This window comes from Ochotona curzoniae, unplaced genomic scaffold (genome assembly GCF_017591425.1).
Source record: "Ochotona curzoniae isolate NIBS_2020 unplaced genomic scaffold, NIBS_Ocur_1.0 contig_1, whole genome shotgun sequence".
Classification (NCBI taxonomy): Eukaryota; Metazoa; Chordata; class Mammalia; order Lagomorpha; family Ochotonidae; genus Ochotona; species Ochotona curzoniae.
The window spans coordinates 29,867,592-29,880,120 of record NW_024464918.1 but is presented as its reverse complement, the minus strand read 5'-3'; the positions used below and the strand labels follow the sequence as shown (position 1 = coordinate 29,880,120).

Genomic DNA, 12,529 nt, shown 5'->3' with positions numbered 1-12,529 from the left:
CTGGCTCTGAGGCTGCTGGTGTGGTTTGCTGTGTGCAGTTGAGGAGACTGAGTGTGGGGGATTTACCACTAACTTCAGTGGTTGCAGCCTTGGTTTTGTCCAAGATGTTTCTTATCTGGAGGTTGCTGGCTGCATGCCTCTCCTGGTCAAAGCGTGGCAGTCCTGGCACACCAACAAGAGTCCCCAGGGTGCTTATGGAATAGGCTGCCTCTTCTCACTCGTGAAATTACCCGGCACTCCTTGGTTCTGCTCAAGGACTTTGTTTGGCTCTTGCCATTAAAGTGAATTAATATTTTTATTTAAAAAAAGATTTATTTTCACTACAAAATCAGATGCACAGAGAGGAGAGACAGAGAGGAAGATCTTCCATCCAATGATTCACTCCCCAAGTGACCACAATGGCCAGAACTGAGCCAATCTGGAGCCAGGAGCCTGGAGCCGGGAGCTTCTTCTGGATCTTCCATGTGGGTGCAGGGTCTCAAGGCTTTGGGCCGTCCTCGACTGCTTTCCCAGGCCACAAGCGGGGAGCTAGATGGGGAGCGGGGCCACTGGTATTAGAAGTGGCACCCATATGGGATCCTGGCATGTTCAAGGTGAGGACTTCAGCTGCTAGGCCACCTCAGCGGGCCCATGAATTAATATTTCTAAACATTGAGAACATGGGGGCTGGTGATGTGGCATAGCAGGCTCAGCCTGTAGCTATGGGCCCGGTATTCTCTGTGGCTGCTGGTTCATGTCTTGGCTTCTCCACTCCCAGTCCAGCTACTTGCTTAGAGCTTGGGAAAGCAGTGGAGGATGGCTCATGTCTTTTGGTCCCTGTACTCACTTGGGAGAACAGAGGGCGCTCTTGGCTCCTGCCTTTTGATTGGTCTAGCAGCTTTGCTTGGGAGTGAACGTGTAGTTGGAAGATCTTGCATGCTTTCTCTTTCCTTTTTGTAACGCTACCTTTAAAATAAAAAAAAATTTAAATTTTATTTATTTATTAAAAAAATTTATTTAGTTGTGAATAGAAGAGAGACAGAGATCTTCCAGTCTACTGGTTCACCTCCCAAATGGCCTGCAGCAGTGGAGCTGAGCAGATCCGGAGCCAGGAGTTTCTTCCGTGTCTCCAGTGCCGGTTCAAGGTGCCAGGGGTGGGGCCATTCTCCCCTGCTTTTCCGGATGATAGATAAGGAAGTGGAAAAGAAGTGGAGCAGCTGGGATGTGAACCAGCGCCGATATGGAATGCCAGTGCTGCAAAGCAGTGCATCAGCCCCAAAATAAACCTAAAAAAAAACCATAGAGAATATGGGTTTATGCCTCCAGCATGTTTGTTACCAGACTATCCTTTTTTTTTAAAGAGAAAATTTGCCGTATCAGCCATAGTCCCAAGAAAAATGGAATAACCTCATTTAAAATTTTTCAAGATTGATTAGGCAAATGTTTTTCTTAGGAAATGTCTACTACTTTATTTTATTTTGACTTTTTAAAACATTTGTTTTTGTTGTTAGCATTTTATGACAGTTCCATGGACCTTGGGATTTCCCCTACCTGTTTCCCAGACCACCCCCACCCCGGCCCGAATTCTCCCAAATAATTACAGCAGCACAGTTCCTCAAACAGTCCTAAGCCCATCGTTGCAGGCATGGGTAATGGCAGAGTCCAGCATCCAGTTGTCAAGATACATCCAACAGTTTGGATCCGGAAGTAGAGATGCACTCTGCACTGTATCCTCACATCTGGACATGTCAGTTTCCACTAAACAGTCGCTATAAACCTCCCTCCCCCCAAGTGAAAAGCCACAAAACAAAATCAACAGCAGGAAGAAAAATAGAAATTTACAATGCCATGAAGATAAACAACATGCCACTGGATATAATAGTCTCCATTACAGTTACTATACACGCCCTTAAATGAAAAGTCACAAAATCAACAACAGGAAGAAAAAATAGAAACTTACAATGCCATGAAGTTAAATATCATGGTACTGAATGAATGACTAATATGTCACTGAAGAATTCAAGAAAATGCTTCTGTATGATCTATGAGTCATTTAAAAACTTAATGAGAAAAAAAGTGTTTTGAAGAAATGAAACTAAAAGAAAAACCTCAAAATCCATGAGATAGTTTCCACGGATGTTTGTTGGTGAGATGTATGTCCTGTAGGCAACAAATAGATGGGCTTTGTGGTTCTAATCCAGTCTACTAATCCGCCATTTACCTTAGGGTTAATGTAAATAGGTGATAATTTGTTCCTGTCATTCAGCAGTGGGCTGTTCATTGATTTAATCTTCTGTTATTTTGCTGGGATGTTCTTTGCATTACCTTTGGTTTTGGTGGGTGCTATTCCTTTTCTCTCAAGAGAAGATTTGTAGGGCAGATTTGAAAGAGGTGTATCCTTTTAACTTTACTGTGAAAGAATTTTATTTCATTTTCAAAGACAAATGAATGCTTTGCTGGATATGTTATTCTGGGCCAACAATTTTTTTTCTTTTAGAATCTGGACTATGTCGCTCCTTTCTCTTCTGACCTGTAGAGTTTCTGCTGTGAGAGGTCAGCTGTGAATTTAACTGCCATTGCTCTATATGTCAGTTGATTTTTTTTCCCATTTGCATTTAAGGATCTTATCCTTATGTCCAATTGGAGAGAGCTTGACTATCTATCATGTGTGGTGGTGAAGATCACTTTTGGTCCACCCTGTTGGGAGTTCTGTGCCCCTTTTGCATGTTGGTTCCCAATTATTTCTCCAGATTAGGGAACTTTTCCTTTATTATTTCATTAAATACATTTATAAACCTAACTTCTCTTTCTGCATCTTTTGCAACTCCTATAACTCTTACATTTGGCCTTTTAATAGTGTCTGTTAATTCTTGAATACTTTTAGCTTGACCCAGCTCTGCTTCTAGCTTTTTGATTGTTTCCCCATTGAGACAGGAAATATCTTCTCATTTTGAGATTCTTTCTTCTGTCTCCTTCATTCTATTATTGAAACTTTCCACTGAATTTTTAATTTGCTCTATTGTGTCCTTCATTCCCAATAATTGGGCTTGAATTTCAGTGTTGTTCTTTCAATTCCTTGAACTCCTGTATGTACTTCTCATTGTTGATAAGAAGCTTTATAATGAGCTTTCTGTTCTGTAATCCCCATTTTCTCGATGTATTCCTCAGTTAACTCTGAGGTTGGCAAAGGTTTTTGTTCTTTTGCTGGGACGTTTTCAGTAATATTCATTGTGCCTTTGTCTCTTCTTTGGTTTTGGTCATTGTACTTCTGGTTAGCAGATTCTTCTCCTTAGGGCAGGTTTCCAAGCTGTGTCACACACAGGTCTGCAATTTGATTTTACTTTTTTGTGGTTGGCAGACAGCTCTTTGTTTGTAGTCACTTGTGCCGCTCCCTCCAGCAAGTTTCAGATCTGGGCTCTTAGGTTAAACTTCCACCATGGTCTCGTAGCCCCAGCTCCTGGTTCAGCACTCCACCTTTTATCCTGTGCTGTTGTTGACACCATTGTCTGTACAGGCTTTTTCCCGCTTCTGGTTTAAGCAGTTCCCAGGATTGGGGCAACACCAGATGTCCTGAACAGCTAGATTGCTGATGGTGCTGATCTTGCCGGAATCTGCCGGCCTATTTTGAGCAGGAAGATGCCAATGTCAGCATTATTTTCGACGTGGGACCAGTGTAATGCACTGAGCCTGGTGAGTTTGCTTGCAGCTCAGTGCATGTGCAGCTCACTGTGGTCCCTGCAGTCTAAAAGCCTTTGCCACATTGTACAAAATGTGCCTATGTGTCACTCATGGAGTTCTTGATCTGAGGACCGTTAGGTCTGGGGGCTACCCGGAACTATTTTGGGTGGAACCTATAGGATGCCAGGTTGTTGCAATTCCCTGAGCTAGAAATTAGTTCACTCCCAGCTTCGTGCATGTGCAGTCCTGTCCCCATAGCCTTTGCCTCCCTATGCAAGATGGCACCCAAATTGGCTCTACTGGGGACTGTGAAATCCACCTTGTTCCTGACCCACCTGTTTGGGATCTGCTTCTCTGTCTCTGGTGTTGCTCACACCAGCAGGACGGGCAGTTCTTTGTCTGGATTCACCTCCTGAGCTCCTGGTGAACTCGGGTTCCCACCTGATTGCTGGTGGCGTTCCAGCTGCCAGTGCAGTTTAGATTGCTATGCACTGAATGCCACTGGGGTACTTGGTTGCTGCAGCACCACACCATTGTGTCCACTGCTTTACTGTGTCCATCAGTCTCCAGGTACCCCTCTGCTGTTTTTCTGTCCTCTCCTATTTCCAGGAGTGTGCCGTCTCTGCTTCACCCTAGCTAATGTTTCTCCATCTGTTTAAGCATGTCCTCACCCTATTCCGCCATCTTGATTCTGTGGAAATTTCTACTTTAATACACTGGATTAATAACCACCACAGAAAAAACTCTTTGTCCTTGTGTCCTTGGAACGTTTACTTTTTGATAATCTTGTCCTGCCAATCATCATTGCAGGTGTGTCTTCCCCCAATGGGCTTCCTGCTTTGCTTCATCCACAGCTTCATAGGAAATTTCATTAAGCATTTTTAAATGTATTTTGCTAATTTTATTTATTTTTATCTGAATGGCAAAGCAACCGAGAAAGATCTGACATTTACTGGTTCATTCTCTAATTATTGCCATTGCCTCAGGTTGAAACCTGGGCCTCCTGAGGAACCATGAGGGTAGCCTCCGTGAGGGTGGCTGGGCCCCAAGTAGTTCAGTAGCACATCAGCGGAAAGCTGGAATTGGAGGCTGAACAAAAACCTACCCTACCACAGAATGCAGCTTCCCGATTGCTGGCTTTTGTTTTGGTTTTATATATTTATCTTGAAGGAATGAGGAACAGGTCTTCTATCTGCTGGCTCACTCCCCAGTTAGTTGTGGTGGCCATTGCTGGACCAGGCTGAAGCCAGGGTTGATAGGAGCCCAAGCACTGACCACCTGCTTCTGCTTGCCCAGGCCAGGAGCAGGGAGGTGGGCCGGAAGTGGAGCAGCCCTCCACCTAGTGTCAGGATGGGATGCTAGTGACATAGGCGGCGACTGGACCTGGTGAGCTTTAGTGACAGCCTGCCATTGGTGCCTGCTGCCTCTCCAAAGGCTTGTGCTCATCTTTTTATTCATTAACTGCATCAAAACGTCTTATCTGGACATCAGATAATTAGCAGTTCATTACAGTAGTATATTTAGAAAGCATTTTTAAGTAGCTGATATATTTTAAATATTTTTTGCTTCTCTAGGGAAGCATAATTAATATATTTTTTAAAGATTTATTTATTTTTATTGGAAAGGCAGATATATAGAGGAGGAGAGACAGAGAGAAAGATCTTCCATCCGATGATTCACTCCCTAAGTGACTGCAATGCCTGGAGCTGAGCCAATCCGAAGCCAGGAGCCAGGAGCTCTTCCAGGTCTCCCATGCAAGTGCAGGGTCCCAAGGCTTTGGGCCATCCTCGTCTGCTTTCCCAGGCCACAAGCAGGGAGCTGGATGGGAAGTGGGGCCACCGGGATTAGAACCAGTGCCCATATGGAATCCTGGCACGTGCAAGGCGAGGACTTTAACCACTACGCCATCACGCTGGACCCCATAATTAACATTTGTTAATCACATACTATATATTAAATTCTCTTTTACAAAGTAATTAGCACAGTGCTAATTACTTTGAAAATGCTGAATTCATTCATGCTGCAACTTTATAATTATTTACAGTTTAGAAATGTGGAAATAACAATTTTCAGAAGATGTTGTATCTTGTGACTCAGGTGCCCCTGACCACTTGGTTATCTGTCATGCTCTGGTCTCATGTGCTGTCAGGAAATTAGAATGAGACAGTTTGAGCTGGAGTCAGTCTTAATATTTTCCTGAGACTGATTCTAAGGCTCGAGTTGTCTCATTTAGATAGGGGTGAAATTACCATCTTTTCAAGCACCCAAAGGGAATGAAAATATTAGCCTGTGCTTTTCATGTAGCGTGTATGTGAGCCGTGACATTTCTGTGACAATGGTGTGTTGTGGGTAATTGGCCTGTTAAGTCCTTCACTGACACGCTTCCTGCTGAAATGCACTAACTGGAGTACTCAGTTTAGTTTTAGAAAGCAACAACCGACACACATAGTTGATGCGGGGTTGGCTGTTTATACGCAGGCTATCCCACTTCTGAGACTGTCCCAGGGAAGTGGAGTCTGCGTACGAGAAAGGGATCTGTCATCCCGTACTTACAACAGCGCAGTCTGCAATAACAAATGGAAGCATGTGAAGATGATAAGGCATGTATTTCTACTTCAGATTCAAACCTGGACTTCAATGAAAGTGTTAAATGTATCTTGACAGTGGGATGTGCCGATGTCCATACCTACAGTATCAAGATACACTTAAATAGCAGAAGGATGGACTTCTGGCTGTATCTGTAGGACTATATTATCGTAATAAAATAGGGGACATCAGTGGGGAAGGGAGGCGAGGGCAATCCCAGAGCCTTTGGAACTGTGTCATAAAATGAACAAACACAGGGGTTCCTGAACATGCTTGCCACAGGATCCAGCCGTGCTACTCCTGGCTGGGTAGCTAGAGCATGAGAGCAGGGATTCGGTCCCATGCTGTGCAGGAATGCCCACAGGTGCACGCTGCACTCACGAGCGGAGCGTGGTCTGTCGGTGCAGTCCACGACGTGTCATAAATACGCTGAGTGAACTCAGCTGGACAGAAGAGGCCTCACACCACACTCTATCATGATACATCCAGAGTAGGAAAAACAGAGCCCCAAAGCAGGTTTGTGGTCTCTGGGGTCTGAAACAGCGAGAAGGGGGGCGGAGTTGCTCAGTGGTTATGTTTCTGAGGAAAAGAACCAGGTGGTTTTTGCTTCTCACCTACTCAAAGGTGGCATGAGGGGTGGTCTGTAGCTTTCCGGTCAAGATACTGGGATGCAGTAAGCTATCTCCTGTTGATAGACATGAAATGTTCATGGTTGAGTAATGTTCTAATGGGCCTTGAGACCTAGAAGACAGGACCCGAGTCCCGTCCGTAGTCACTTGGAGCGCAAAGTAGCCCACAGCATCCTTCAGGAGCTGTGAATTCTTAGTGTCTCAGCTCTTACAGAGGAGCTAAACTCTCGCATGAAAAGCCAAGACTAGCTGTTACATTTTAAGCAGCCTGGATCAAGACTTCTTTTTAATCTTTGTAAAGCAAAGCCTCCCTGAAGGTGAAGTATGGGTAAGAGAAAAATACATAAAAATAAGGAAAACTCGATTTAAGGCATTTGTCTTGTTTCCTTCTAAAAAGAATTGTCACATATTTATAGATCCACTGGATGAATTTAAACACTAAAACAGCATAAATGTGTAAGGACAGCCTTTTTCAGTATCTTTGTGCTTTTTTCTAAAGTAACTCTTGAGAAAAACAGATTTGGTGGGAATTCACAAATTGTTTCCATGGTTTTAGGGCTTGAATCAAATAATTGGAAGTATTCCAGCAAATATTTTTGGAATGTAATAGACTCACCAACCATATTTAATGCTTTGGGAAGTAATACATTTTTGTTTTGTTGAACCTTCACTATTTAGTTAATTCCGTGTACCATGAAGCTTCCGGAAAGACAGCCGGAGTTTTTCTTTTACTATTCCCTACTGGGAAATGATGTTACAAATGAGCCCTTCAACGATCTCATCAACCCCAACTTCGAGCCAGAGCGAGCGTCTGTTCGTATCCGTAGCAGTGTAGAGATTCTCCGTGCTTACCTGAATCTTCAGTCTAAACTACAGGTAAGAATCGTGTCATTTTTTTAATTGGTGATGCATTTTCCAACATTAGTTTAGTGCTGCAGTTCTGTTATTTCGGTAAAGCAGGCTAGCTTTGACATGTGTGTTAACTTCTAAGGTATTTTTTAGACTCCTAGAGAAACATTACAATTACTTGGGAATTTCTAGAGCTGTTACCTTCTCACAGAGTTCTTGCCAAGAGTTGGAAGAATTGTCAGCCCTGAATATTAGAAAAAGTCTTTACCTGATGCCTGGAGCTAAAGGGCACAGTCAAGGGTTCAGTGTCGTCTCTGGAAATGGTTGATGTAGTTGTAGGAATAAGGTTAGCGTTTATTTACCTTATTACTCTTAGAAATTTACAAATTATACAGTTTCTAAAGTCTCAGTTGAGGTAGTTTGGTTTCTTTTTTTTTCCCACTCTGTCCCTAGTGAACCTGACCTCTTGAGAGGCAGTTGCTTTTGATGAGAGCGGCGCGGGGTGTGAAGGCCAGGCCTGGAGGCCTTCGTGGCCAGCAGTGTCCTTGATGGCAGTGCTGGTGCTGGGCGGGAGGTTAGGAGCGACATTAAGGGTTTTTAGTAGTACTGTATCTTTTTTTTTTTTTAAAGATTATTTATTTTCATTGGAAAGGCAGATATACAGAGAGGAGGAGAGACAGAGAGGAAGATCTTCCATCCAATGGTTCACTCCCCAGGTGGCCGCAACAGCTGAAGCTGAGAGAATCCAAAGCTAGCAGCCAGGAGCTCTTCTAGGTCTCCCACATGGGTGCAGGGTCCCAAGGCTTTGGGCTGTCCTTGACTGCTTTCCCAGGCCACAAGCAGGGAGCTGGATGGGAATCGGGGCTGCTGGGATTAGAACCAGCGCCCATATGGGATCCTGGCTTTTTCAAGGCGAGGACTTTAACTACTACGTTATCGCGCCAGGCCCCAGTAGTACTGTATCTTAAGGGTGGGTCTGTAAACCCAGGATTGCCAGGAAACAGAAGAATGGAAACTGAAATGCAGGAAAAATCAATTTGCATTTTTTTCTGTAACATGATCAAGTCTTACCAAAAAGATTGCTTTATTTGCTTTTGATGGAGAACATTAAGCCATGAAAATATATCCTCCGCAGCCCATCAAAATGATACAGCACATAGCATAAAGCTCTAGTTGCAGGTGGCTCTGAAGTCTGTGTCTCTTGTATAATGATTGCTTGTTATAGGAGTGGGAACTTTCCCAAGGCTAACTGTAATAGAGGAGAAGAATTATGTGACAGATGCCTGGAATTCATTTATATTGATCTTTTGGTTAATTATCAGTAATTACTAGCATATTCCACGCTGGAGCATTCTTATACCTTTTATTCTTAAACTCCTTGTTTTAGTTAAAAAGTCCGCAAAAGAAGAACAGAATGAAAGAAACACTGATTTGATCAGCAAGTAACTAAAATTAGATTATTTGAGCTTTTTGATCCAAATCAGAGTTGATCCACTGAATTTTCTTAAACTGTGCTAATGTTAAGGTGAAAATGGAAAGAATGTTTGAGGTATTTGCTTTCTGTTTATATTCATGCACTCTACAATATAATTTACATTAATTTACATATGGGAAATGTTTTAAAATTTGCTTGAAAGGCCAACCGACAGAGAGCCTGTATCTGTTGATTCATGCTGACCACAGATGCTTGCAACAGAAGGCAGGGCCAGGCTGAAGCTAGGAGCCTGGAATTGCATCTGGGCCGCCGTGCGGGTGGCGGAGAGCCAAGCACATGATCAGCCAGTCCGTCTCACATAGTGCTCACGAGCAGGAAGCTGGATCAGCAGGGAGGGCAGGACCTGATGCCAGGCACTGCGATACAGTGTGTATCTGACCCTCGTGCTGACCGTCTTGTTCCCCGGAGTGAAATACTAAAATGACCATAGCTTACTGAAGGAAGAAAAGAGAGTGGAGGCATGAGTGCACAGTGCTGGGAGAAGAAATTAAGGAGCTGTAGTGAGTTACTAGTAAAACTTCGGACGCTGTTACTAGGGTTGAAACTCCTGTTTGAGACCCTGCCGTGTGGTCTGTGCTGAGAAGCACTATGTAACCTCTGCAGGACTGACGAGTCTAAAGCCCTGTTCTGGTTTTCTCTCATACTAGATCCATCTGTGCTGTGGAGACCAGTCCCTGGGGAGCACGGAGGTTCCTTTAACGGGACTGCTGAAGAGAGGCAGTACAGACATCCACCAGCACCCAGTCACTGTCGAGGGCGCCTTTACTCTCGACCCTCCCAACCGAGCCAAGCAGAAGCTTGCACCTGTTCCCTTGGAGCTGGCCCCGACGGTGGGGGTGTCTGTGGCTCTGCAGAAAGAAGGTGTAGAGTGCCAGGCAAGTAGTGGCCCTCTGTCCCATCCCCTACTTCTCAGTGTCATGTGTGGCTGGTGACAAGGAGGCAGGGGAACTGCCTGGCCTGAGGAGATGTTGGCTCGTCAGGAGTGGCCTACGCTGTAATCCTTCCTTTCTAGAAACAGAAACCTTGTGAAAAATTGTGTGGCTTCCAATGTTGGCAGGGCTGAAGTAGCTTTGCCCAGAGCCTTCCCAGCCTCTAGGCGGTTATTTCGTGGAGCCCGCCCCTGCCCCTACCTCATAGTTGTCAACTGGCAGCCCAGGAGCTCCTGCTAAAGAGAGAACCTGCTTAAACCTAGTCTCTGGGAATCTACACCAGGGGTTTCTTCTTGCTGTGGTAACTGTCTTGGTTCCTTAGCCCCTGTATTCCTCATGTACTTCAGAGGGAGGTTCGCCATAGACCTGGTCATTTGAGTATGTTTTCTAATTGTGTCTGTTCCCAAAATGAAATATAATACCTTGTTCTTTCAAGAATTAATGTTTCTATACAGTGTGAATTAAAGTTAGGAAAACTGAAATGAGCGTCTTAAAGAAAAATACATGTGTATACATACAGAGAGCCATGCGCCACAGGTGGTGTAGGAAGGTCTGTCTGAGCCATTTTCAGACACCTGTGTGTGACATCTTAGCCAGCTCTTGCAGCCATTGTTCCTGCTTGCCTGTTAGGATGTGTTTTGATACTGGGCTCTGGAAATATTTCCTTCCTGTTCATCTTCCTTTTTCTGGTCCTAGATGCTATAAGGAAATTTGCAAATTATGAAGAAAAATAGACTAGGAATATCCCAACTGGGAAAGGAAACATTAAAAAAATAACAACGCCAAGTTTTGCTTAATGTGAAGGAAAGTTCTTTGCAAATTATGTTTTATTTAAAAATTGTTTTTAGTCTTTAATTGAATTAAAGACCCAGAATGGACATGAACTACAGCATTCCAAGAAGAGACTTTTAACCCCCATAGAGGAGAGGACAGATACTGGACCCAAATCACCCAGCAGGTCACCTGCTCCACCTCCCACCCAGTCACCTCCAACTAAAGATGATGCAACGGAAAGTGAAGTGGAAAGCTTACAATATGATAAAGACATCAAACCGAATCCAAAGGGTGAGACTTATTTTTTTCCAGGTCTTGTATAAATAATGGGCTCATAGCCATTTCAAAAATGGCTGTGAGATCTTCTGTTCGTTTTAGGTAAAAAATGTGCATTTTTTTAGAAGAGCCATTAATATGTGGAGTGTATTAAAAACACTTTAAATGCAATGCAGTTAGCCTTATGATTAAATTTTCTTAGGAGCATTTTTCCTGATATTTTCACACTAGAAAGAGCCTAATCAAAAGAACTAAAAGATTATGGTTGTTTCAGATAAGTTTTAAATTTTTAAAAAAATTATTAGACAAATGAAGTGATGGAGGGAAAAAGAGAGCTTTCATGTTCTGATGTATGCTGTGACAGACGGTAGTGGCTGGGTGGACCATGCCCGAGCCTGCAGCCCTTCAGGGCTTCCTTGAAGGTGGCAGGGGCCCAGGTAGTTAAGCCTTCTTTTGTTAACTTTCTGGGAATGAACCTTCTGGGAGTTGGATTGGAAATGGAGTGTCTAGGAGCCTGAGCAGCTGGGACTCACCTACATGGGATGCTTGCATTGCAGAACTGTGCCACAACACCTCCTCAGATGGATTTTTTAAAAAAAGATTTACTTAATTTATTTGAATGGCAAAATTTCTCTCTCTCCTCTCCTCTCTGTCTCTCTCACACACCCGTCCACCCACCCCTTACATTAGCCGGAGCTGTGCCATGCCAGAACCAGGAGCCTGGAGTTTCCCCGGGCCCTCCGATGGGGGTGCAGGGGCCCCAGCACTTGGCCGTTATCTGCTGCCTTCGCAGGAATGTTAGCACAGGTCTGGCTTGGAAGTAGAGCAGCCCGATCACTAACCAGGGCCTGTATGGGAAGCTGGTGCTGCCAGCTGCAGCTTAGCTGGCTGTACCACGATGCCAGCCCCTCAGATTTTTGAACTACTAAAGTCAGCTGTCTTGTGGTAATTTGAAATTTAGAGGAAAAAGCTTACAGAGTCAGTAATTGTCAGTAATTATTTTTTATCTTAATGATGAAATAAGAATGTATGTACTTCTGTTTTTATATAATTTTTCAATCACATTTGGTTCTATAGTTGTACTCTAAATAATTAGTGGCAGATTAAGTCTTGAGTAGCTGTACGACTTGGGCCACTGGCTGAAATTCCTGCTCCAAAACGAGTTACATACATCTTTTCAATTTGCTTTTTTCTGTGTCTAAAATAAGCATAGTGCTTTTTACAAAGGTGGTCTAGTTATATCTATACTGGATCTTAAACATAACCCTCTGAAAGCTACACTCCAGGTAGGCTGCAGTCGGAAGCTGTTGCATCAGTTCTGTATGCATGCATTC

The 12,529-nt window shown here is 43.8% G+C and overlaps 1 protein-coding gene across 2 annotated transcripts in view; it reads left to right on the top strand.

The window, feature by feature from the left end:
• CEP120 (centrosomal protein 120) overlaps window positions 1-12,529 on the top strand; it is a 59,430-nt gene that overhangs the window by 15,363 nt on the left and 31,538 nt on the right. Inside the window, exons 6-8 of one of the 2 annotated variants that reach the window (XM_040968542.1) lie at window positions 7,551-7,748; window positions 9,864-10,091; window positions 11,129-11,210. In XM_040968542.1, coding sequence (XP_040824476.1) covers window positions 7,551-7,748; window positions 9,864-10,091; window positions 11,129-11,210 — 508 coding nt within the window. Of the gene's footprint in view, window positions 1-7,550; window positions 7,749-9,863; window positions 10,092-10,993; window positions 11,211-12,529 lie in introns of both variants that reach the window. The other variant, XM_040968464.1, reaches the window with a different exon arrangement.